The sequence below is a fragment of the Thunnus maccoyii genome, chromosome 11, assembly GCF_910596095.1.
Source record: "Thunnus maccoyii chromosome 11, fThuMac1.1, whole genome shotgun sequence".
Taxonomy (NCBI): Eukaryota; Metazoa; Chordata; class Actinopteri; order Scombriformes; family Scombridae; genus Thunnus; species Thunnus maccoyii.
Genome location: NC_056543.1, coordinates 1,106,460 through 1,133,695, shown reverse-complemented (window position 1 = coordinate 1,133,695; position 27,236 = coordinate 1,106,460). Strand labels below are relative to the sequence as shown.

Here is a 27,236-nt window from a genome sequence, read left to right as displayed (position 1 = left end):
TTTCCCTGTTTGTTAGAAGCTCTGTTTTAAAACCAGAGTGGAAATAGAAACATGGAACAATAAAATGTTTCTACTGACCTATAAAAATATATATTGCTCCTTTCACTTATTACTTTATTGTAAACTCAGGAGTTTTGTCCATGTCGGGATCCTGTAGGAATGATGACTCTAAAGTTAACCTGCTCCAGAGCAGGTTAGCTGTTTAGCATAAGTTGCCATGGTGATGCACCCCAGTAGAAAGTGAAGCACTGTCGTAACCCTGAAAACCCAGAGTTAAACCTTAAGTTACCTCACTAATGCCAAATCCTGCCGCATAGTATGGGCCCAAGCTCCCTTTGCCCCAGCCTGCCTCAGTCCCAGGTTCCCAGCTTCCAGCCCAAGCCTTAGCCAAGCTTCCCCAGGGCTACGCTGTTTATCTAATGGTGTGTGGTTCTGTAACTATAAACACAGAGTACAGACTGATAAGTAATAGAGAATCTAGCATATCAACCTAAGCTAGGCATAGACATCTACCCAGATAACAGATAACATACAGAGCTAAACGCTATTAATGTTGGTGTAATAAGCTAGCAATATAAATAAAACATTAGCTAATATTATAAAATATTAGTAAACAGTGAATAAGCAAACTGCACAACATATGACAGTCACTGTAATAGTCACTAATGAACAAGCATTCAGTGTGCAGGAGCGTAAACAACAGAAAAATAATGCACTGAAAACAATAGTTAGAATACAGTGACACAACTCAGACTATTACAAGCTAGCGGCTAACCCTGAATCACATCATGTAAACAGACAGAAAACCCACAACTAACTCTACAAAATATGCTCATGGCAAAATATAAACACTAATGGTGTGCGTACCATAAACATGAGTGAATATTAAACTCACGTTTCTATGGACACAGACAGAGAAACGCTCATTGGATGTCACTGTGATCCAAGGTTGGATAATCTCTGCCGTCATCTGCAGGTCTCACTCAATGCTGCATTTGCATGCACAGGCAGTGTAGGCACACTGAACTCACATGCACAGAGCATGATCTGGCACAGGAGATATCGGAAAACATGCCCAGGCACATGGCCTTTTTTACACCCCCTCTTTGCAATAAATACCTTGCCCAACTAAATTCTGTTCAATACAAACATTAGAAATTCTGTTTTTATTCAGTCAACGTGAAAACACTTTAAAAGGTTCACACCTGCTCACTTCTGACTTGTCAAATCTAATAAAACAAATGATTCATTTTCTTTCTTGTAATCTGTAAATTTATGTCAGTTCTTAATGCTTCAAAAATATTGGATGATTCAGCTTTAATCTGACAGACAAAACCCAGAAGGCAGCAACTGAAGATGAAAAATACAATTAAAGATTTGATATATATATAGATCAAAGACATAGAGACATGACTGTTAGCTCACAGTCTGATCCAGTAATAGTATGTTTGGTGATTTACACTTGAAAAGGCATCAAGGTTAAAATACAGTAGATTTTTAAATGTTTAGACATCTAAACCAATCAGCCAAAACATTAAAACCACTGACAGGCAAAGTGAATATCCTTGATTATCTCGTTAAAACGGCACCTGTCTAGGGGTGGGATGTATTAGGCAGCAGGTTATATTAGGCAACAGTCAGTTCTTGAAGTTGATGTTTTGGAAGTAGGAAAAACGGGCAAGCGTAAGGATCTGAGCGACCAGGGCCAAACTGTGATGGCTAGATGACTGGGTCAGAGCATCTCCAAAATGGCAGGTCCTGTGTCCATGCTAACCACTGTCCACCGCCGAAAGCTACAATGGGCACGTGAGCATCAGGCACTGAACCATGGAGCAATGGAAGAAGGTGGCCTTGTGGTGGAAATTGCCTTGCTATGATCAAATGAATGTGCCAGTGGGAGTGCAAAGATAACATTATGTCAACAAGAGACAATTCCCAGGGAGTTAAGAAGGCTAATCGGTGGTATAGCAATTTGGTTTTCTGTGTGAGATGATTATAGGCCGCCAGGCCTGCTTTTAGTGTGAGAAAAAGGCGAAAGATGCTAAGGCAGTAATTTCTAAGATAAGTCATACTTGTGTTATCACCAAAGCATCAAGGTCACTCATGAACTCAGCAATAATGACCAAATGGTTGAACATAATTAAAAAAATGAGGTGGAGTCTAGAAAATAAGCTCCACAATAGGAGGGGTTATGAAGGAGGGATATCATGTTTTATGATTTTGCATTGGGTTTTTTCTTTGTCCCGGAATAAAGGCCTCAGTTCGCTCTGTATCTTTTTATATGCACAGTAAACCTATTCACATTGAACTCTACCAGCTTCCAGTGTATTTTTTGAGTCTATCTCTTATAAGTTTTGAGTTTAATACTAAGTTGTGGTGGACCTGAAGATTTATTGGCCCATTTGAAGATTTTTCACAACAGCTTGGTCTGATGAATCATGTTTTCTTTTACATCATGTGGACAGCAAGATGTGTGTGCATTGTTTACCTGGGGGAGAGAAGGCACCGGGATGCATTATGGGAAGAAGGTACGCCAGCGGAGGCAGTGTGATGCTCTAAGCAATGTTCTGCTGGGAAACCTTGGATCCTGGCATTCATGTGGATGTTACTTGTACCTGGTCAGGGCAGGGGCTGAAGTTAAAATAAACTTTACTCATTTACTCTTTTAACAGGATCAACTTTATTGAAAAAATAACACTTTGATTCAGGAGGAAGGGGTTCCATAAATGTGTATTTCTCTGCTTCTATAATGTGTTTTAATGTAATGATGCTGCTTCTTTCCTTACTTCATTCTTGTTGTTGCTCCAAATGCAGCCTTTAAAAACTCTAAAACTATCATGAATCTTTGTATTTACTGTGTTCCTGTAATTCTTTCTGTATTTGATCGACTGCCTGATCATTCTTTGGACAGGTCAGTAATCCGCTCTTCGTCTCGTGGAAAAGAACGTGAACATCCAACACAACGTTGTCATACACATCAGACCATCTTCTTCCATCAGTTGAATATTCAACATCTCGGGTGTGATGCATCAGCACCAGGATCACAGGTTTCTCACCACAGGAGCCTGAAACACCAGAGAAGAACATGAGACTTCCTATTCTGGCACATTCATGGCTACATTCATTTATTTTTCCCTCTCAGTTTAAAGATCTTCTATCCTGGCCTTTTTTGACTCATTTTTATAAATACTGAGTCTATTTTAAACATATCTGACATTTTATTCACCAAAAGTTGTTTAGATTTCTCTAAATCCATCTTTCCTTACAGCCCAGACTCCCCTCTGTCCTCCAGCAAGCTGTTTCTGAAGCTATTTACATAAAATCTGCATTATAAATGAGTCCCTACTTTGACTCACTCACAGGGGAGAGTGGATTTGGCTGATTTGATGATTGCCCTGTGAAGTCCCATTGGTGGTACCTGGGCATATTTTAGCAGATGGTTGACACTGTTGTCAATAATGCATGGCTTCTCTATCAGTGTGATGCACCAGCACTGGGTCAGAAACACCAGTGTTTCAAGGACTTTAGGTTGAATGCTGCCTAAGGACTCATCTACCCAGAGAAGCAGAAAAGGGGACGGCCCTCCAAAGGAAATGAAGACTATACACCACTAAGAGTAATCAAACAGCCAAAAGTCTCCAGACCTGTGGGAGATATGAGATATGATGGGATTGATCACTTCTCTATCCTGTCAGAAAGGCCGATGCAGGATGTGTCAGGATGGACAGACCTCCATCATGTGTCAGAAGTGCAAAGTGAGGCTTTGCATTGTCACTGGTCAAACTGCTCACAACTGTTTACTCAGCTTCCATTGCTGATAGGATATTGTTAGTGTAGGGGAGGCTTTGTGTATTTACAGTAAAAATCCTCAATGTCCTTGTTTTTTGTGATTTTATAGCACGTTTGGTAACTGCTTTGGTGTTCTGAACTCAGTGTCGGCAATGGCTGACAAACTGTAGTAATAAAGACACAGACTGCAACTTCTCATATTTCTTCCAAACGAACCATTGTTGTTCCTTCCATACACTTAAAATGCACCACTTCCTGTGCAGCAGAGGATTTCCCCCTCATACATGTTTATAACAGCAAATGTAAAAACTTTAGTGAAGTCGCTATAGGTTGAATCACTATTGTATGGGATGAATTTGGAGCAAAATGGACATTTACTTGTTCTTACTTAAACTGTAAGAAGCCACTGCATTCCACTCTTGTATAAAATGTTGCCACTACAGGGAAGATGGTTGTATAAAAACAGGAATAAGTTTTGTTCATAAATGTTAATAGTTTGTTGTTTATTCAGAGACTAAATTTGTTTCCAGCCTTCAAAACATGTGAATAACTATGTTTTGTTCAGTTTTTGTCACTTTTTTAAAATGTTGTTTGCAAAGCATGAAAGAAAGTAGCTAACTAATTATTTATAAAATGTTTAAAAGTTGATGTGAACTATTAATATATACTATTATTATAAAAAGGGGGAAAATGTTAAATTTATACCTGAAATAGGAAAGGAATCTCAGGAGATACAGAGTTTTAATAGAAAAATGAACCCCATATTTTGAAAAACAATATGAAATTTTGTCATTTTAGCCTAGATACATTAGAAAATGGCAATTAATTAGTTTTCCAAAATATTCATATTTGCTTGCACATTTAACGGCTCTATTTGTAGGAATCAGAAATTCCCTCTCATAGTGATACCTGTGGCTGTTAAATGAGCTGCAGTTAACATCCTGTTGCTCGCAGTCACATTGCAAGACTATTGCAGGTGATGTCTTTTTCCTCGCTTACACTTCTAATAATTACATAACAGACCTCTCAAGTGTTTTGCACCTTGTTTCAGCAAATTGATATGTGCTTGCCCATTTAAAGGTTAACAGTTACCAGCATGACATTTCTGTTCAACTGTGAGATGCAGATCTTTTTCATTTAAATAGTGGAATTAAAACTGTGTCTGAATTCACAGGGCAACCTTCTTGTTTTATTTAAATGAAGTTGATTATATTATTATCTGTTATTCACATGGTATATTTATTAGATGTCATTTCAGCTCCAGGCACTGTCCATTTCAGTCTACGGTACGACCTAAACAGCCGGACTCAGAATGAGGTGGCCTCGGTTTGCATGCTTCTCTTCATGTGGGAAAATTTAACATTATTAGATGATAAGAGGTCATATTTATCAGGAATTAAACAAGACTTGTGTTGATATAATTATCTACAGCAGTTTTGACTATAAAAGGAAAAACTGTGAGCGACTGTTCTTCAGTGAACTCGCTGCTCCTCCTGTCATTTAAATCCCGTCTAGACTGACATCCTCGTATTTTAGAGGTTTTTACTTCTGCTGCATTTTATCAGCTCAGAGTGAAATTTGACTTTTGTGTTAAAATGTTTTTGCTGATCTGACAGATGGAAACATGCTAACAGCAACATATCGGCCTGTTTGAGCCAAGATGACGACAGAAACAAATAAAAGCATCAGGAGAGCAAAACCCCATCAAAGCTGATCAGATGTGCTGCTGTAATGTCAGCTACAGGTTGGGGCTGCTGTGTACTGCTGAATGTCCATCTCTGTTACAGACCAGATCCATGGTTCACTCATTTCATTCCCCACCTCCCCCTGTGATGTTCATCCTGACTGAAAGAAGCTTCAGACTCAACATGAACTCTGGTTCTGAGTGTTGATCTGCAGAATCTGATCTGAACATGATGTCTGAGCTGCACAGATTTCAGTCAGAACAAGTTAGAAACAACAAGTCTTTCCTTCACCTTTAATGTCTGTCATGGCTGCCTCCACATCTGATCCAACACGAGACGTGATTGGACAGAAGACGATAACGACGTGGCTTTCCTGCAGGTCTCTGGTGGTTTCAACATTCTTCACTTTGTCCAGTAGGACTTGATGGGCTCCAAAAGTTTTACCAGTAACCACCGAGTACACCTTCACCTTTGCTGAAAGATGAACACATTGTTAAAGTTTATACATTTGCCAAACTTACATGAACCTAGTAGAGAAATACACATCATCATCACATATTTTGTTTGTGAGTTGTAATCTGTAAAACTGTCAAATGAATAAAGTGAAGAGAAAAGAACATGATTTCCCTCTGAAATGTAGCAGAGTACAGGTAATAAAAAACAGCATCAAATGGAAATATTCAAGTAAATGTACCAAAAAATTGCACTAAATGAAATGCCACCATTACAAACAGAAATCTGATCAAATTATGTGTGAAACAGGTTTCTGTGTAAGAACTGTGAAAAAAAGTTCAAATAGTTAAAAAAAATTTCCCAAAGACCAGAAATGATAGATTCCTGCCTTGTACAGTCGCACTGCCTCTGAGTGTAATCAGATACTCATGAAATCTATATGTAACAGTATATTCACAGGAGTCACATGACAAAAAATACAATCACCTCCATCAGATTTCTGCTTTGGAGATATGAGATGTTCCTTTGAAAGATCAGAGTGTTTCTCCAGATCTATGTGGTTTCCTGGGACCTCGATGACGTCTTTCACAAAGCGTTCAGCATCCACAGACAGAACAGAAAAAAGTGTGTTAAAGTCTCTGTTACAGCTGCAGTTTGTGAGTGTGTGTGTGTGTTTTTTTTGTTCTTACCTGTCCTAAATTGCTCATTAGGACAAGAGGAAAATTATTAGGACCAGGTGGATAAAGTCCTGTAGAGATGAGCAGACTGTGCCAGTGGGCCAGTCAGCAGCTTTCAGGCTGTGTGTTGGTTGTAAACCTTTCTTTACTCTAGCTGTGGTGTACTGGGGTCGGTGACTTGTGTTTGTTAGTGTTGTGTTGTAGTGTTTGTTTGCTTGATTTTCTTTGTTTAACTAGTTCAGCTTTCCTCTTTTATAGAAAGTAGGTTTCAGTTATTGTTTTGTGGTCTTTAGTACATTTGATTTACATTGTTAATAAATTCTTGGTTCATTTATATACTTCCATGTCCTTACTTCTTTGTCCCTGGGTCAATTTTTTTATGTTACACTCTTCATTGCCCAGATCAATTCTGGGGACCTAACAGTCTCTTTTTGATAAAGTTACATAGCTTATTATTACATTCCTTTGATATTGATTATCTGCTAATGCAGAGTCTGATCTGATACTTATATTTGCATAGCAACAGAAGATATTCAATGTTTATTCCATCTGTATCTGACACATTAAAATAACAACTGTAGGAATAAACTTAGCAAACATTATTTTTCAGGAACTACTTAATCCAAATCCTGAAGGTCCTGAGTGAAAACTATTGATTGATCAGATGAAATGATTGATCTGATGTGAATGACAGTTGAAGTGGAGAATGTGACTCCTGATCCTCGAGAGAAGATGTCTCACTCTGTTGGAACTACAGAAACACTCTGATTGTGTTACAGAGTGGAGCTTCTTCCCTCACAGATGATCTTTGTTTGAGTACAGACACACAAACCAACAACAGACGAGTTTCATTTTGTCATCAAGTGACTCACAGAATTAATTAGTGACAGCTGACCTGCATAGCAGTGGAAACATGACTTCAATACAAATGATGAGTCTGTAACGTGTAAAATTAATGTTTCAGTTTGTTAAATACATGCAGCATCACACAGCAGCAGAAACAATAAGTAGTGTTTGCATCTATGTAGGAGACACAGTGGCGGTAACCAGATAATCAATAGATCAGATATTGATAAATTCAGTCTATATGTAAATGTATATTCAGAGGAGTCACATGACATTTCTTCAATGAAATAAAGAAAAAAATTTGATCACCTCCATCAGGTTTCTGCTTTTGGGATATGAGATGTTCCTTCAAAAGTTTAAAGAATTTCACCAGATCTGTGTGGTTCCCTTGGACCTCAGGGATGTCTTTCACAAAATGTTCAGCATCTACAGACAGAACAGACAGATTGTGTTTAAGTCTCTTTTTGTTAATAACAATTACACATCTTATTATTATTATTATTATTATTATTATGACCATTTAAAGGACAAGTGTGTAGGATTTAGTGGCATCTAGTGGTGAGGTTGCAGATGGCAACCAGCTGTATACCCCCAACCCTCCTGCTTAAAGTGTATAGGAGAACCTACGGCACATGAAAGGCCTCTCAGGAGCCAGTGTTTGGTTTGTCCTTTCTGAGCTACTGTAGAAACATGGCGGTGCAACATGGCGGGCTCCCTGGAAGAGGACCCGCTCCCTATGTAGATATAAAGGCTCATTCTAAGGTAACAAAAACACAACAACTCTTATTTTCAGGTGATTATACACTAATTAAAACATACTTATGAATATTATATTCTATTTCTGCCAAGTCCATTCCACTAGATGCCACTAAAATCTGCACACTGGTCCTTTGATATTGATTATCTGCTAATGCAGAGTCTGATCTGATACTTATATTTGCATAGCAACAGAAGATATTCAATGTTTATTCCATCTGTATCTGACACATTAAAATAACAGCTGTAGCAATAAACTTAGCAAACATTATTTTTCAGGAACTACTTAATCCAAATCCTGAGGGTCCTGAGTGAAAACTATTGATTGATCAGATGAAATGATTGATCTGATGTGAATGACAGTTAAAGTGGAGAATGTGACTCTTGATCCTCTAGAGAGAAGATGTCTCACTCTGTTGGAACTACAGAAACACTCTGATTGTGTTACAGAGTGGAGCTTCTTCCCTCACAGATGATCTTTGTTTGAGTACAGACACACAAACCAACAACAGACGAGTTTCATTTTGTCATCAAGTTATTCACAGAATTAATTAGTAACAGCTGATTGCAATTAATAGTTCAGTTTGTTAAATACCTGCAGCATCACACAGCAGCAGAAACAGTAAGTGCTGTTTGCATCTACGTACGAGACACAGCGGCAGTAACTTCATTAATTCTTTAAATCTCCTGATGGTCTTTCTGCACATCCAACAGGTCAGCTGTTACACACAGATTCCAGGTTCATCCAGTGAAAGTGTTTGTAATAAAGCAGCATTTCTCTGAATGAATCCTGAGCTGTCAGGACATGTTTATTTAAAGCTGAAAGTCTAAACTGTATTTCCTCTGGAGACTTTCCTCTGTCTTGTCAAGTTTACAATGACAGTTTTCAGTTTTGCTGCAGAAATGCAATGTCCCACCATATTTGCTGCAGTGATAAACATTTCCGATTACTGAAAGCAGCCTGTCTAATCATTACAGTGAATCCTTAAAAAATCAGATTCCACTGCATGAGACACATTAAAACCTGTTTCCAAGCTGAAACTGAAGTTAAGTTTCTTCTTTAGGAATAAATCCTGTTTCTCCCTCCAGGCAAGGAAACACTTGATATCAGCACCTCTGTGCTCTTTATGAATGCAGCGGACCAGAGCCTAAAGAAGTTGGATACTGTTCACCACTGTGAACCTGTTTCATTACTGGCTGTATCTTGTACACTACTGTACTCTGTATGCTGCTGCTGAGTGTCCATCCCTGTGTGTCCACAGACTTTATCATTGTTTGACTCTTATATGCAACTCTGTCCTCGGGCTAGTTGTTCCTTATCTTTGTACATACATATGTAGAAATCTAAATCAATATCACCTGCGTTCTTACAATATTCTACACATGTTGATTCGTTCCGCTATCTCTACTTGCTGGGTCTATTTTTGCCAGACGGACTCACACACACAACAGAAAAAAAATAACTCTTCCAGTGACCCAAATAGACCTATAGGCTCCCCCAAACACTTGCAGGGCTTCTTCTTCTTGTCTTTTAAACCGCTGAAAGTGACACTCAGTGCGTATACACATGAGAAGCTGCTGCCTGAAGCAACAAACATTAACAATAATTGAAGTAATTGTACATACGCATGAAACATTCTTCTGGTATTAAACCTTTTAGTTCCTGTAAGTTCTCCATCAGGTTCTAAAACACAAAACCAGAAGAAGTGAAGAAATGCATGTACGTACACACACACACACACACACACACACACACACACACACACACACACCCACTCTGTTATGTATTGTAAGTATTATTTTCATGGATCATAAAAATCTATATGACTCTTACTGATGGAAGCCTAGAGATGACCGAAGAACTGAAGGAGCACAGTTCAGTGAAAACGTTAACATATGAGAGCACAGACACAGATTTGTTACTAAGCAAAAGATTATATAATAAGTTTTAAAACCAAGAGATTCAGTTACATAAAAGATGAGAAAAAGCATCTGAATGAAGATTCAAATCAAAGACAGCAGATTGTGAAAGAATAAGAACCAATCAGGTGAGGAAGCTTAAATAAAACATGTTTGAGAATGAAAAGGTATTAAGAAGATATTTAAATCACTAAGCAAAGTGATGTGGGAACTCTGGTGAGTCTGTGTAAGTAAATCATGCAGCAGAGTTTTAAACTAAATGTAAGACTCAGATTCAGAAAACTATGAGCTGTTTGCAAAGCTTTGATTTGGAGCAAAGACCCGAACTTTGAGTTTTGTTGGGATATAACTGCACGACACTCTGAGGCATCCAGGCACTGATCTCTTTACAATTATACTTAAGTTCTCCTGGTTCAACAAATACATATCATCAGCAGAACAACAATAAGAGCCAAACTGATGGAGAATGAGCCGTAAAGGGAGAACAAAACAGGACCCAGGATTGAAACTTGAGGAGCTTCACAGGTCAGATATTGTACTTTTACTCTTTACTTTACAATTTAAGTAGATTTTACAGACAAAACATAAATATTTTTTGTTGAATGGATATCGATATGGTAAATTGTAAAAGATTAAACTTGTTGACAGCTTGAACTGCTGATTTGTCAACGAAGAAAACTAGTACGGTGGCCCTGAGGTGCAAAACACAAAAGCATCTGATGAAATGGGAAAGCTAAGGACAATTCTTGTGATTGGACAAAACCCAAGTCACTTCAGAGTTCACACCTTTTCATTTTACTGTCCACAACTACAACAATAAACAGTCTCAGAACTGACCACAGAACTGAGTCAACACACAAAGTGTCAACAAAAACTCATCTTCACTTTCTCTCTACAAGTTAGAAGGTTACAGAGTGAGATTAAGTGGACAGTACAGCAGTAAGATGAATTTTAGAGGCTTTTCTTCATTCAGTCCTTCTGTAATAACGTCCTGTAGGTCTGAGTTCATCACACAGACTCTGAGGACTTTAATTAATGTGGATGATGATTCAGGAGGTCTGTCTCCCTTTGGTTCAGTCCTTCAGCTCCATCTGCCTATTCTGCTTTTCTGTGGAAGTATTTTTAACTTTGCTTAAACACTGAGGCAGCAGTGGACTGTTTTAATATTACCGACAAACCTCCAAAAATGATAAGCTGTGGTTGAAAGTAAGCCAGCAGTGAGTTAAAATCCACAAAAATAAAAGCATCAAAATGGTTCATATAGTTAGTTTTTGTTCTCAGCAGAGTGGACAGGACCACAGCTCCCACAGCTCCCAGTACAGTTTCAGTGTTCAGGAGTGAGGAGAGTGAAGCATTAAAGCGAGTTCACTCACCTGTGATCCGTCTCCAGCATCACCTGTGGACGGAAACAGGTGAGATGAGATGTTGACAGTGGTGGAAGAAGTATTCAGTACCAATACAGCAATTTAAAAATACTCCATTACTACACACCGATTTATTATACAATTTGGGAACCTCTGGTTTAATCTTAAAAATGTTGCATGATTTATAAGTTTGTTATTTCATGTAAAATTGATCTCAGAAGTAAGTACAGCTGTCAAATAAATATAATGTATCTGAAGTATCAAGGAGCAAAACAGAAGTTTAAGTAAAGTTCAAGTCCACCAAATTGTATTTAAAGGACAGGTTGATGTTTTTACGAGTCTGTCTTAATAACACCACAATGTAAAATTTGAAGCTTAAGATAATGTGAAGCTTGAGAGAAGAGAAAGCTTTGAATGTACCTGTAGGCTGGTTTCCAACCGTCAATAAAATCCAGAGAAAAACAAGAAGAAGAGGAACAACACGAAGGGCAGAGAAGTGCTGCTGTGCACTTGTATCTTCAGTTTTTGAACAAGAAGAGCAGAGAAACACTGCTGTTCTCGGGATATCTTCAGTTTTTGAAACAGGAGAAGAGAAACTCTGAGCTGATTTTTGGTGATTTGGTGATCTTTGCAGTTTGTGTTTTTGGGAACTCAGTCTGTTGGTGTATTGGAGTTGTTCTCCAGCTGATCTTCTTGTCTTCAGCCTATCTGTTGTGGTGTGGAAGAAACAAGTGAAAAAAATGAGAGATCCTGAAAGCAGCGAGTTGTGGCTCACAGCTGGCAAATTGGACATAAATACAACGTTTGCAGCTCAGTAGAAGAGAAGCTGTGAGAACAACAAAAACCAGCTGACGAAGACATCAGTGTGTGAATAAATACATGAATGTGCTTCAGTCTGTAACATGTGAATCTACACACGACTACCAGAATGTTTCCCTCCACAAGAAGATCTGGAGAAACAAAAAGCTGGAAACTGTGATGTTTGGTGAAGGTGTACAATCCCATGAGATCACTTAAACACTTCAATAAATATATTCATTCATTCTGCTGAAAATCTCTTACCTTGTTGACCCTTCCTGTTGGATTCTGGACAAAAACATAAAAACAACAAGCAGAACTAGTTTCATTAAAGCCTTGAACACGACCATCATCAAATATAAATACATCCATAAATGTGATATGACTCATTTGTTGAGTCCAGATTAACCAGGAAGAATGGTTTTATTAAATCTGAATGTTGTCTTTTTCAAAAATGTTGGAAACAGGGCTAGATCAATGAAATTTAAAAACTTTCTACCATTGTCTACACCATCCATATTTCTCTTTATCCCACTCTAACTGGCATCGCCCTTTTATAGTAACTCTCTCACACTCGGCCATTATCACCCTCATATGTACCTGTTTGATGTGTCTCCTTATATATACTGTGCTGGTTCAACAATTCTAATCATTGCAATACTGAATGTCTGACTGAATCGTCAATTTTAATCTCTCACTGCAAAAAATGCACTAAGACAACTAAACACTTTGGCGTTTAATTTTCATGGACGTGATGCTGAAAGATGGCAAACTCCACGGCTGAAAAATGAAGGCAATGCTGATTTCTGATGAAGCCCAGAAAATAGTCTGGAGTAGGCTATATCTAGTTTTGTATGTAAAAATATGTACTAGAATACACAATAATTACAAAATGTGTTACTATGCACAGATATTATATACTGTGTATTTATCATTGATTGAAATATTCGTTTTTAGTTAGTTATTAGCCTACTTCCACTTTTTTTTTGCTACTGAGAAAATGGGCCTACTTCACATTAAATTAATAATGCAGGGAATGGTTCACATTTCTATCATTGTTTCACCTGCTGGCCTGCTGGTAGTCTGAATCCTGCGCTCCCCTTAGCTGCCCTCAGCTCTTTATCTCTCTGTTGTACCCAGATAGCAAAGGTTGTTAATTCAACATTGAGTTATGGTCAAAAAGGCTGATTTTTGGTTAAGGTTAAAAATCCATGTTGTATCAACCTTTTAATAGTTTAAATGTTGAAAAGATGTAATTGAATCAACATTGTATTATAGTTAAATTTCATGATTGAAATGCAAACATTTAATCAATATTGTCTCAAAATCCTGTACATGCATTTTTTAAAGTAGAGTGATACCATTTTATGGAGGGGTGGGGGGCTCATATATTCTAAATTAAGCACAATAAGCTGAGGACAATGGATTGTGATTCTATATTATGTGCAAATCTTCTTCGGTATGAGTGTTATGTGTAATGACAAAAACATCTAAGAGTCACCTTTGGACAGTGATTGCAAGGAAGGAAGAGATTGGAAAGGTCCCCCTGTAAGAAGTGTTCAATAATTTTAAACTTAGCCGTTAATGTCCCTGCCAGGGTGCCACCATCTGCCCTGCTGCTTCTAAAGCCTAGTTCAGATCAATGATTCGTAACTAGACAAAACGGTTTTAGAATAATGCAGAGAAAACTGCAGTGGTGTGAACTGGTTAATTTCAGAGTGTCTGAAGCTCTTGCCTGAGGTCTCAAAAGACCTACCTTGTCAAATCACCAAGTGCAGTTTTAGATCGTAAGGATGTAGCTATTTCAGGAAACAGCACAGGCCAGAACGAAAACATGGCCAAAACATTTTTTTTTAAATGTAGCTTTGTACTTTGAGTTACATCGTATTTGTATGAAAAGTGCTATACAAATAAAATCTGATTGATTGATTGATTTTAGTACCAACAATAATCAACAGACAAGAAGTTGAAGTTTGTAAGTTTAGCATGAATATTAACATACATATGCTAAACTATGACAGAATCCCCACAGATGGTTATCACATAATATTAACATTTGATCTGTTCTTCTTGATGGGAGACTGATAACACTAATATCACATATGCCTGGCACTGTCAAGGTAAATATTAAATATTATATCCATTATCAAAGATTTTGAGAAATATGTTGCATTCTTAAAAAATGTTATCAGATAGAAACCATTCAAAATTATATTGTATTATGACTCTTTTCTGTAGCCTTAATTAAACATACTCGCTTCTAGATAACTTGATTTAATTGCTTTGTATTTCTCCTCTCAGCTCCTGAATGTGAGTTTTTTACTGTATTTCACAGTGACACGGTTTGGTTGGTCCAACTATTACTTCAACTTATAGTAGCTTTATTATGCCAGTATTTGTATTTGCATGAGTGACAGGAGGTCCTTATTCATCAACAGTGACCCAGTGAGCTGTGATAAACCTCCAAACTCTTGTAGTCTTAACAGGTACTGTGACTGTGACGGAAAGCGGAACACAAGTAGCCACCCGACCACTTGCAAAATACAAAGTAAAACAATATAGGATATTGTTCCTCATTTCCTCCATCTCTTCCCTCCTATAATATAGGAAAGGTTTAGATTACTCTGAAATATTACATTTGTAGTTTTTAACACTGACCAGCAGAGGGTACAACAAAAATGAAAGTCTCTACAAAACCAAAGTATGGTGGTTAGTCATAATTATTTGCTTGGAATTTATGTAGATATTGCTACTAGTACAGAGTGGGCCTAGTAAAAATACCACTTTTTAAACTGCAAATCATGTAAAATATAATGATAATTATCATCATCATACAATAAAAAATATAAAAGTAGCTTTGATGTAGCAAACTACTTTAGCCATGCTGCTGCAGCTTAGCTTGCTACATTTCTCTGGGGAACAGCTTCAGTGTAGTGGAGCTTCATTTAATGTTGAATAACTGGTAGCTTAGCTCACTACACTTTCCAAGTAGCTGCCCAACACTGCTTGTTTCTCTCAGCACTACCCTCTGCTGTTGGAGTAAGTACTTTTTTGTTTGTTTACTTTTCATTGATGTTGCATATGTAATGTCATTGGTGTCAGAATAAATGGCAAGCCCCCCTTGTGTCCTACTGTAGCAGTTTATATATTAGGACACAGTTTGACTCATAGATGTGTACATGTTATCATTATTTAAATGAATGACACTGCTATATTGAGTATGTTATGTTTGTGTTCCTCCAGCACTGACAAGCAGCGCTGATGTAAACAAAACTTTTGCAGCAACAGAAAACAGAACCCGACCAATATAACAGCAAGAAAGAGGTCTGATTCAGCAAAAAAGTACCCTGCTCTCACAAAACCTAAAGATGGATACCTAACTACAATTACCATACCTACTACAATGTCCATTCTGGCATCTCAGCAATCCCAACTCACCATGGGTCTGGACTGTAGCTAGCAGCTGGCTAGTTTCAGGCTGTTCCAGGTCTTTGGTTCGACTGACAAACACATGAAGTGAGTTTTCCGTAGTGCTGGTCAGCACTGCAGCATCTGAAAAAGTCAGAAAGTCAAGGACCCATTAAACCCTCCAGTGGCATAAAATGTACATTTTGGCATCACAGTCTGGCTTACTTGTCTTACATAATAGAATAATATGATAAAATCCAAACATACCATCTCTTTGGATTTTAAATGGCAAAGCTCTCGGACCGGTTGTGGGCTGCTTCAGGTTTTTGATTCTGTTTGCAGGATTACAGGAAGACGTTGAGGCTTCAACACAATCGGATGACAAGGGAGCATCTGAAAGGATGCGATAAAGAGCCTGAGGACACTTTCAGCTGTATGGTGCAAGAGCAGGTAAGTCATGTCTATTTAATGAGCTTAGAAAAGTACAGTTTTTTAACACCATTACATAAACTTTTGTACAGTTTTGGTTGTTGGTGATATCAGTTAACTTTTATGGATATTATAACCACAGATGTCTTAAAAAGACAAAAAAAACCCAAGAACAACAACCAATCTGAATGATTACAATGTTCCTTTGCAGTGTAAAAAAAAGAGAAAAAATTCATTTTTACCCATCTTCCTCTTCTTCACTGTTAGATGAGTTTCATCTCTGGGTAAGAGGCGCTTCTTTGGTGGTGAAGTCTTCGTCACAGGGTTAGTAGCTGTTTGTGTATTTAACAAAAGAGAAAAAAAGCAGATACAGTATATTCAATTTAATTATTATGTGTGTCAGACAAGACAGACTAATACGTGATTCATTCCCCAGTGCAGACATCAGATCACAAGGACTCCCAGTCCTCAATAAAGCATTAAATCATGGCTCTACAGTGCAAGTACTTCACTCACATTTGCCCCTTAAGATAGACATGTGCGAACGTGAACAAGACTAAGTCAAAACCTTGTATATGACTGGACCATATATGAACACTAGAGGGATGGATACAAAAAGCGGCAACACGTGGCAAAACTAAGCCTCCATGAAGTGTGCCAGGCTTTAAGTGAAGCCAATTTGACATAGGGTCTTTCTCAATACCTAGAAGTTCGGACTTGGCAAGTTAAACTTTGGAGAACAAACCTCCAAGGACGGGACAACACAGTACTATCATTCTGCAACTGAAACAGCAGTGTTCCTGCTGAGAGATGCAGTAAATTATGTTATTCAGTCTGTAATGTAGCTATAATAAAAATCCAAACTGTTATGTAGCTTAAAACAAAATTTAACAAAGACTGATCTGTTCATTTTAATACATTCATATATATGCAAATGTGGTGATATCTGTACATATGCAGCGCTGTTGTTCTGTCCAGTAAAACCCATAAGGCTTCACTTTACATTCAGACAAACTAATGTGACAGCTATGATTGTTAGATTTCATTTGTGAGACCAACATTTATCTTCCAAAAGGAATTATATCGTATATCAAAATGCTGCAAAGACATTAGATCCAGCGGTGAATGAGCAAAGAGGTGGTCGGCTGGTCTCACCCAGCCAGCGGTGCTGAAAGATCTCCAAAAATGTTGCAGTAGATTCACAGAGAGGTGTTATTTGCATAAACTGACCACATTTTGGGAATCTAAACGGTTACTTTAGAAGATATTAAAACTTAATTAAGTGACATATTAACAGTCCTGCAGTGAAAATTGCAACAGTTTTTAGCCTGACTCAAAATCTCTGCTGATTGGTGCAAAATGCATTCTGGGATACTTAGCTGTCCAAAGCTTCGGCCGACCAATCGTGTAACTTCATCAGTCAGTCAGTCAGTCAGTCAGTCAGTCAGGGACAGACATTTGCGTTTGTAGTGTTGGTCCCTGCGGTCCAGCCAAAAACTAGTCAAAGTATAGTCAAGCAAGTCTCAAATTGATGATGCTATCTCTGAGCCTGACAAGCACATGCAAGGCCTCTCTTCTCGCCATGCAGCTCTCCTGCTCCTGCCTCCGTCTCAGACTCACCCTGGTTAGCAGCTGTCTCCTCAGCCTGCTGCAGCACTTTCTTCTTCTTCCTCTCTTCTTTCTGTTTTATGGCGGGTAGCAATCAGCTTCTTGATACCCATCCCTACTGATTAGTTATCTTGCATGTAGCCTGCTGCCTGTATGTTAGCTAGCTAGCTAGCAAAGATTTGTTCATGTGATAGCATAATAAAAGTCAATATTGCCTGATGACGCAAATGTGACAAGCTGCGGCAGCAGCAGCAACAGAGAATTGTGACTGGGGGAACTATGGGTGGGCAGGATTGTTTATAGGGTGTTAATGAATTTTGATGCAACAAAAGAAAGACGAGATTCAATGATCCTGGGCTAATAAGCACAATTAATTCCGTGAATTTAGAATGAACAAATCAAATGCATGCAAAAAGTTTACGACAACAAGCACGAACAAACAATCACAATCCAAATCATAGTCACCACAGTAAGTATCTGTGGATTTACAAAACATTGTGGCTGTAAGCAGAAACGACGCACTGGCTCGTAGAGTTGAATATGGTAATGCAGAGCCATCTTACGATACTGTGGAAACTCTGTTTAAGCTGTTATTTCAGAACAATGGATACCTCTCTCCTGTCGGAGCTCCTCTGCTCCTCCCTCCTGTTCGAGCTCCTCTGCTCCACTTTCCTCTGCTCCTCCCTCCTGTTCGAGCTCCTCTGCTCCTCTCTCATCACCCTGCCTCTGCTCTACTCTGCATTTAAATGAGGGGAATTGACAAAGGAAAAGGAAAACCTTAATATTAAATATGAGCACTGATGGCATGACATGATGATGACAAATCTGACAACAGACTGAAAATGCACCAAGGGACAATAAACTTCAACTACACCACAACTTACAACTTACATCTTCAACTTACATCATGATTGGATTACCTAGTAAACATATTACAAAAGATACAAACGGCTTCAGCACATGTGCCTAGCTAAGCTAGATCAGTAGTGATGTCTGACATACCTTTTGTTGAAGTGTGTAAGCTTCCTCCTCTTTACTCCACTCATTTCTCTCTCCTGTCCAAACTGCTCCGCTCCTCTCTCATCATCTGCCCTGTCCTGCTCATCTCTGCATTTAAATGAGGAGAATTGACAAAGGAAAAGGAAAACCTTAATATTGAGTGAAAGCACTGATGGCAAGACATGATGATGACAAACCTGACAACAGACTGAAAATGAACCAACGGACAATAAACTTCAACTAGCTAGATCAGAAGTGATGTGTGACGTACCGTAAGTGTGTAAGCTTCCTCCTCTTTGCTCCACTCATTTCTTTCTCCTGTCCTCGCTCCTCTGCTCCTCGTTCCTCTGCTCCTCTTCTCCTCTGCTCCTCGCTCCTCTGCTCCTCTTGTCCTCTGCTCCTCGCTCCTCTGCTCCTCTTCTCCTCTGCTCCTCGCTCCTCTGCTCCTCTGCTCCTCGCTCCTCTTCTCCTCTGCTCCTCGCTCCTGTTCTCCAAAAATATTTTAAAAATAAAATTTTAACCCAAACCATGATCTTTACCTAACCAAGCAGTTTTTGTGTGTAAACCTAACCAGACCTTAAGTCACATCATAAAACGTAATTATTTTTAAACAAGGACATGTGTCACGTTTTTTTTTTTTTTTACAGCTCTGGCCTACAGAGTTTGGATGATATGGAGATTTAATTTTGTCTAACTTTAGCAGTTATGGGCTGCTTGAATTTATGCAGCCTCATTTTTTTTCCTTCAGAGGGGCAGCTCAGCCAAAGTGGTCAAATGGGCTGCTGCTCGGGCAGCTTTACTCCGGCCTTATGTACATTCTTGCATTAGAGTCAGACTCAGGTCCACTGAGGTATTTATCACAGTGCTGCAGCACCACCTGCAGGTGACACTTGATATGTGCATGTGGCCTCTAAAATTCAGCTCACTGAATCATATGGAAACAAATCTTTGCCAGAATAATTTGAATTATATCAGCAACTGAATTGAAATGTATTCAATACTGAATACTACATGTTGACATTTAAATATAACTGAATTTATTGCACCGACATATTCTATATTCTAGCCAGGCTGCGTTGATGGAACACCCCCATGTTACGCCTAAATCCCACCGCCTGTCAGACGCGACTCTCCGCTCCGCTGTGCTGAAGAAAGGTGCCTCGTCTATTTTTGACGGAGATCGCGTCAAGCAACACAGAGCAGATCAAGCTGGACAGGAAGTCAGACACAGAAACAGCATTGAGCATCAACGGTGATGTTTGAACGCTTCTCTGTCAGAGAGACTTCCAACACGGCTCAGTGTGTTTCTCTCACCCCTCCATCAGTCCTTCCTTTTACTGCCAGCAGGTCGATGCTACGTCGTAAGTCCCAGAAAAACATCTACAAACATCTTTTATTCCCTCTGCGATCATCACACTGAACAAACTAAAACAGACACTGTTCTCTGTCCTGTTTAACTCTGCTCTTGTCAGTTGTAGTTTTAACTGTTTTGTTTTTATCTCTTATCTTTAGTGTGATAAAAGATTCACAGTATGTCCATATGATCAATAAAAAGAGACAGTTTCCTGTTAATGACGAACAAACGTTTGAATAATCTCAAAACTAAAATCCTAAAAGTTAAAGAAGCTGTAAAACAGCTCGTCATGTGACTTCATTAACATAAAACCTTCATTAACCACAGAGAGCATGTAGTCCTAACATGCTAACATGCTAACATCATGCAGCACATGAAATAAATAAACTGAGGAGAGAAATCTTTACCTGCAGCTTTCTGTCACTCTGCTGGTCTTCTTCTTCTGCAGCAGCAAAGTGGAGACAAACACGAGTCGTTTAAACGTTCCTCCTGCTTTAAGTTTCAAAAAACATTTGACTGACAAGAAAAGCAGCAACTGCTCTCAGACCGTCAGTGTGACTTTCACTTTCACTGTGTGAGTGTGTTTGTTTGTTTGTGTGTGTGTGTGTGTGTGTGTGTGTGTGTGTGTTGCTATCTTTGAGACGACAGTTTGAGGCTTAAATCCCGAACGGTTTGAGTGTAGCCCGAATATAAAAAACGTAATGTGTATGACGCCGTTTAGCCAGCTCTCAAATTCAAAAATAACGTAACTTACGTAGACTTTCATCACTGTTAATCAGACCTGCTTCCTACTGCAGTTTCTGCCGTAGCTTCTAGGAGCGCTCGTTTGAACACTGTGTCCTTGTATGAGACCATAGACTGCAATAAATATGAATGAGACACGGAGACGTTACTGTTAACACGGACCAACAAACCACCAGCAGCTTCTGCTACGAACCCTCCGTGCTGAAGCCAGCAGGCAGGCTGGAGCCGCTTGAATAGACGAATGAATCATAGTTCAGAGGATCATATTTGACATGAAGATGTACGGCATCAAATAATAATGTCAGACAAAATACAACAAAGCAAGTAGCTAGAAAAACTCTTCAGTGGAGCTAAAGTGTGTTAAATTGACATTAGTGTTGTTTTAACCGTCCAGTATGCTGCTGCTTTACATTACAGTGATGTTAATGTAGCTGATAGTTTGGATAACTTGACTACTGATGTATTCACACTGTGTGTCGTTTGTCCACAAGTACTGTAATTAACACCATACAAGTTAAAGTTTTTTTATATTTTCAGACTAAGTGAAGGAATCAGAAGTGAGGAAGAATCACATGATGTAACTTAATGGTGTTTTAAAGAAAAACAATGAGAAAGTTAAGAACTGATTCAAGAGGGAAGAAGGTGCACCTGATTGAAGATTTAAAGAAGAAGTTTGAGGAAAGAGAAACACATAGAAGCAGCCCAGACGTCAGGTGATGGAGACACATGAACACATTCAAAGCAGGAGGCAGAACAAACTGGTCTGACTTCTACCTGTATGTAGATGAATTACTGTTCTGTAAATATTTTAAAAAGCACAATCTGTTATCCAAATGTAAACTAAAGGACATTCTAACAAACTAAAGTCAAAGCACGATATCCAAAGCTGCTATGAAAGGACTTACAGATCTTTTAATACGGGTACCAACACTACACAACAACTCTGACATGTTTCTTAAGCTGTTAAAAGGTTGTTGACCTCATTTACTGTTGTAAACACTAAAACTGACAGATAGTTGCAGTTATTAGGAAACAAAATGCTGATTCATCATTAACCTGACTGATTCATCTATCAGTCCAACTGTTGTCTTGATTTGGTTTTAAGTTTGAGTAAATTAATCCCCCATAAGTCAATTTTGTTATTTTGTTTATTACAAACATTGATCTTTATTCAGGGGAACAGTGGTGGAAAGTAACTAAGTACATTTACTGAAGTACTGCACTTAAGTACAATTTTGAGGTACTTGTGCTTGAGTATTTCCATTTGATGCTACTTTATACTTCAGCTCCACTACATTTCAGGGAAATATTGTACTTTCTACTTTACTACATTTATTTGACAGCTTTAGTTTCAGATGATGATTCTTCTCAGATGAAGATTTGACACAATGGATAATATAACAAGCTTTTAAAATACAACACACTGTTAAAAATGAAACCAGTGGTTTCCAACCTTTTTTGGCTTTTGATGTCTTACAAAAAGCAGTATGTACCCCTCATGACCCCTCAGATTTATCTGCTGACCCTTTGGAGGGGCCCGACCCCTAGGTTGGGAACCACTGGACTAAACTAGCTAACTGTATATAAAGTAGTGTAAACTAGCTCCACCTCCAGCAGCTACAACAGTAACATGCTGCTCTAACACTGATGCTTCACTATTAATAATCTAATGATGTCATATATAATAATATATCAGTCAGAGGGACCAAACCACTACTTTTACTGCAATACTTTAACTACATCAAGCTCATAATACTTATGTACTTTTACTGTAGTAGCATTTTTCATTCATCAGATAAGGAACCCCTCCTTATCTGATCCTTTCTGTTTGCAGGAGGTTGTTTAGATGGACTGGTCAGTGAGGAGTTTGGGACTCTCACTTATATGTTATTGGCCAGCATTCCTGGGGTGTTGAAGAAAGAGCTGGTTGGTTGTTTAAGGTTTGTTCTGTCTGCCTTCAAAACATGAAGGGGTTTTACCCTACAGCACGCTGTCGTAAACTGAGAGGTGAGCTATGGATGCTGGTCCTGTGCAGTGAAAACAGAGCTGACACTAAGCAGACATGAATCGTCCTCCCCCTGGACAATGTGCAGGCGTGAGGTATTATTCCCCAGTGAGGATATAACGCTGCTCGCCACCATCATGGCCAACTGAAGTTGGCAGTGGATTTCCGAAGGTCAGCGATGTTGCAGAAACAGATGAGAGTTGTTGTCGTCATCTATCAGTGAAGCTGCTGAGACAGTCTAAGCCAAGGCGTCCGGCGGTGGCGGAGGCCTGGGCGAAGCAGGGGACTCATCCTCGACGCAGAGATCAATCTTGAGCTCTGGTTTGCTCTTGACGCAGTGGAGTGAGATGTGACGTATACTGTGTGAGACACACATAATCAGTAGGTGCATCCTGATTGACTGGCTATGAGCATGCAAATTTCAGTGAGTGATTGTATGCGTGTGATTGGCGGAGTCCAGTCCAGTAGAAGGTGGAGCCTGTGTGAGGTAGAACAATAATTATACACAAAACATGAAGCCCAGAAACACACCCTGACCATGTTCATCAATCATGTTACAGCATCACGGACAGACGATGACCTCACACATTTAAAATGAATGATGACAGGACATTAGATTTTATGTTTATGTATTTCTTATATTGTTCATTGCATATATAGAAATGTTGATATTTATTTATCAACATGTAACAGTGCAGAAGCTGAAGCAGTCTGTATTTTAAATCACAGAACTGAAAACAGCTTCACTGGATAAACCAACAATATCAACTATCAGTCAGTTTATATTATATTTACATTTCAAATATAATTAAAGCTACATGATATATGTGCCTACCACATTTCTTTCATCTACATGGAATTGAAAGATGGGGGCTTCAAATTTGACCAGCAGCACAAGCCTGTACTGCAGTAACTGGAAACGTGGCACTTAGCTAAAGCTAATTAGCAGCAAGATGCCTCCCTTTTCCACGGACGACTACCACAGACTTCTACAGAAGATTGCAGTGCTGGAAACCAAAATTCACCGGTTGGAAGTGAACATTGAAGTGAATGGACTATGTGGGAATGACACCACCTTACTATGGATTCAAAACAGTGGACAAGAGCATGCTAACACACGGCTAATTAGCACCACCAATACTACCAAGAAACAGGAGGGCTGTGAACCGGATAATAAATCTACAAGTGGTAGTCCTCCCTGGAACTCTCTTGGAGCAAAGTCTAAGAGTAAATCATGGGAGAAAAATGGGAGAACCAGTAACAGGCAGAACCCAGTGCCCTGAGATTTGTGATGCGACTGGCTGGCCTGCAGTATCATCCAGGCAGAGTGCCTCTTCAACCCCTGTTATTAGTAGGACACAGCTGTGGAAAGCTGCGAAAGGGAGAGCTAACAACAAACCTCCCCAACAACCGAATGTGCAACTGGAGAACAGATTTGCTCCACTGCTGCAGGACCCTGGATCTCCGTCCGATCTGGATAACCTCTCGTCTTCACACAGCTGGGTAAAGACTGAGAGTAAATCTGAAAATAAAAGGCTACAGGGAAAGCTAACGACTGGGCCTCAAACTCTGATTTTGGGTGACTGTGCTATAAAAGATTTAAGAAGCATGTGCAGTTAAAACACCAAAATACTCTGTTTTCCCAATGATGTGGTCTCTGACATGACTGAGAGAGTCCTGCATATCGTGGCTGCACATCCAAATGTGAAAAACAACATACTGCACATAGGGACCAATGATGTTGTGAAGCAACAATCTGAAGTGCTGAAACGAGACTTAAGTGATCTGTTGAACACAGTCAGCTCTCTGAATGCTGAGGTGTTTATCAGTGGCCCTGTACCACCAGTCAGAAAACAAGTCGAAAGATTCAGCAGATTGTTGGCACTGAACACATGGTTCTCAACTGCATGTACTGTCCATTCACTGCACTTCATTGACAATTTCAACTTTTTCTGGGACCGCAGACATCTTTTTAAGGCAGATGGACTTTTCCTTAACAAGTCAGGAGTAAAATTGATCATCTTTAACTTATTTTACTTCCTGTGTCACCCATCTGCTCCCTCTGCCAAGGTCAAGAGACAAGAGGAATCAAAACAAGAACAAGAAAAAGACATAACAAAACATGGCAGAAACCCTGAAAGAGAGCCGCCTGAAGAGAGCTTTAAACATGGCAGTCATCAGAGTCGAGAGGAGGAGTCACCACCCCCCTCACCACCTTTGAGGATTCACCCCTTTCACCCCCCCAAACCCTATCCAGATCACTCTCTTCTCCAGTCACCCTTTCTACCTCCTCCCCCCTCTTGGAGTTCCCTGACCAGATGAAAGAGCTGGTCACTGCTGGGACCAAACTTACACCCAGCCCTACTCCTGTTGGGCCTCAGACCATGAGGTCACACAAAGAAGGCCTACATGTAACCTGTGAGGCCTGACCACGAGGTGCTTTATTCTTTTGTTTTCCCAGAGACAAAGGAATAGCGCCAAAAATGCTTACAGACAATGGGGAGTCCATTGCAAACTCCATTTCCAAGGATGCTTTGCGATTTTCACACCTCAGCAAGGAGCAGTTAACATACAGTCTCATTGGCGGAGATGCTCCTGCACAGCGGAGCGTCCTGATGATGCAGTCATGACATCACCGCCCCTTTCAAAACTGAACGTGCCCTGAAGCACACGCCTTTCCCATGTCACTGAGCTAGGGGTAACTCCTGTTCCTCTGTGAGTCAGCTGACTAAGGGGGGTACCCCCCCTTGCCGGACGAGACGAGACTTCGCCCGTGTTCACCCGAACACATTCCCGGATCCGAGAGAGACCGCTGCTGCAACCAGCGTCCTCAAATTCCCTCGAAGGAAGTAACGCTTCTTCACCGAGTCGACTCTGCTGTTCTCTCCGCCACGCCGCCGAGAGCCAGCTGCCGTGTTTTTCGCTGACCGTGCGAGAACGGCCACCGTCTGCATCCGAGCCCAGGACAAAGCCAGACATAAAGACGGATTACAGACCAACCCTGCTCGCTTTCTGAAGCGACCCAAGTAAGAGGCATAAGTCTGGGCAGAGGCAGTGTTAATTGTGTGTTCTTATCAGCATCAATTGCTGTTGTTTAGCATTTAGCTCTTAGCTTTTGTTATTGTTTGTTGGGCTGTTGATGGACCGCCGAGTCCATTTTTCTCTGTTTACTCTTAGGAGTATTTTAAGTTTGCTGCCTGTTTAGTTGTGTTCACCACGCTAGACTGTTTTGTGTTTGTCCCGCTCAGGACTACTGCTGTGTTTGTGCCATCGTGAGTCAGGAAGTAAGTTGCTTTGTCGATCAGAAACCAGACAACGTGCATTACAGACTGCCTTCTGTATGCGCACTGTCTGTGGACAAAGCCGCTTCTCTCCCTCTCACGATCGCTTTCTCTCCTTCTTCCCTCTCTCTTCTGACTAACACATACACACACGCGCACACACACCTACACGCACCGACATCTTTTGCACATCTGATGGTCAGATAACGTCGGACAAAGCTTCGCTTTGTCTTTCTTTATCCGCCATCAGACACGTGTGTTTTTCACAGAAGTGGGTGAGTGCGAGACACCGTCTTGCCTCTGTCTAACCAAGACACATTTCTGCCATCCGGTTCTCGCGCGACGTGACTTCCTCCCATAGTCACGTCCGCGTCGCAGACCGACAACGTCAGGCCCCGTCGCCATCTTGTCACACGCACGCTGTGATTAGATGTGTGTGATTAGATTTTAGAATAGTCGTTTATTGAATGAAACATTTGTTAACTTTGTTATTTTTGCTAAGTTTAATAAACACTGCTATATCTTTAAAGAGAAGTTCTTCTGTCATTATTGTGTGTAATATTGTGAAAAGTGGCTGATTGAAGGAGTCAGAGCTTGAATTCAACCCTTCTTTGTTCACCCTTGAATGTTGATATCTCAGATATTAACATTCTAGGTGAACTCCCATTTATGAGATCACCTTGTTTGGTTATTGGTCCCGGTTTCCGGGTGGTGCCCCGTATTTGTTAATTCATATTAATAATTCTATTAATTGTCATAATTAGTTAATTATCCGTAATAATTGATAATTATTGCAAATAATCAACTGTGTTCCTCACAGATCCAACAGTTGGTGCCCGAATTGTTGATTAGAGTTAACAATATCTTATTTTCATAATTCATAATTATCTATGATAATTATAAATTATTGCTAATAACCAAACGCACTACTGCCCGTCCCAACACTCCCATTTTCTCTCCCCTAAACCCCCTTCGGCGTCCACCTCCACCGATGACTTTAAGTTCTCGACCAGTCTCGACACATTTGCCACAGTTATGGCGCCCGCCCCCTCCCCCCCTTCCACAATGGCTACAGAATCATCCTCTCTCTCCTCCGTCTGATAAGAGCACAGCACATCCA

The 27,236-nt window shown here is 39.7% G+C and overlaps 1 protein-coding gene and 1 long non-coding RNA gene across 2 annotated transcripts in view; one reads left to right on the top strand and one right to left on the bottom strand.

Annotated features, from left to right (window-relative positions):
- Positions 1-19,098, bottom strand: part of LOC121907556 — a 128,658-nt gene extending 109,560 nt beyond the window's left edge. The window contains exons 1-13 of the mRNA XM_042427184.1: positions 19,004-19,098; positions 18,736-18,840; positions 18,345-18,469; positions 16,368-16,457; positions 15,964-16,089; positions 15,727-15,840; positions 12,553-12,576; positions 11,911-12,198; positions 11,500-11,522; positions 9,833-9,890; positions 7,760-7,876; positions 6,414-6,530; positions 5,766-5,948 (exon numbers count right to left, since the gene is read on the bottom strand). Of these exons, the coding sequence (XP_042283118.1) occupies positions 5,766-5,948; positions 6,414-6,530; positions 7,760-7,876; positions 9,833-9,890; positions 11,500-11,522; positions 11,911-12,198; positions 12,553-12,576; positions 15,727-15,840; positions 15,964-16,089; positions 16,368-16,457; positions 18,345-18,469; positions 18,736-18,840; positions 19,004-19,041 (1,408 nt within the window). The 5' untranslated portion in view covers positions 19,042-19,098. The remainder of the gene's footprint in view (positions 1-5,765; positions 5,949-6,413; positions 6,531-7,759; positions 7,877-9,832; positions 9,891-11,499; positions 11,523-11,910; positions 12,199-12,552; positions 12,577-15,726; positions 15,841-15,963; positions 16,090-16,367; positions 16,458-18,344; positions 18,470-18,735; positions 18,841-19,003) is intronic.
- A 685-nt stretch (positions 19,099-19,783) lies between these two features.
- Positions 19,784-21,423, top strand: LOC121907572. Its single transcript, XR_006098904.1, has 2 exons — positions 19,784-20,093; positions 21,368-21,423. It is a non-coding gene; the product is annotated as an uncharacterized LOC121907572 (long non-coding RNA).
- The last annotated feature ends 5,813 nt before the right edge of the window (positions 21,424-27,236 follow it).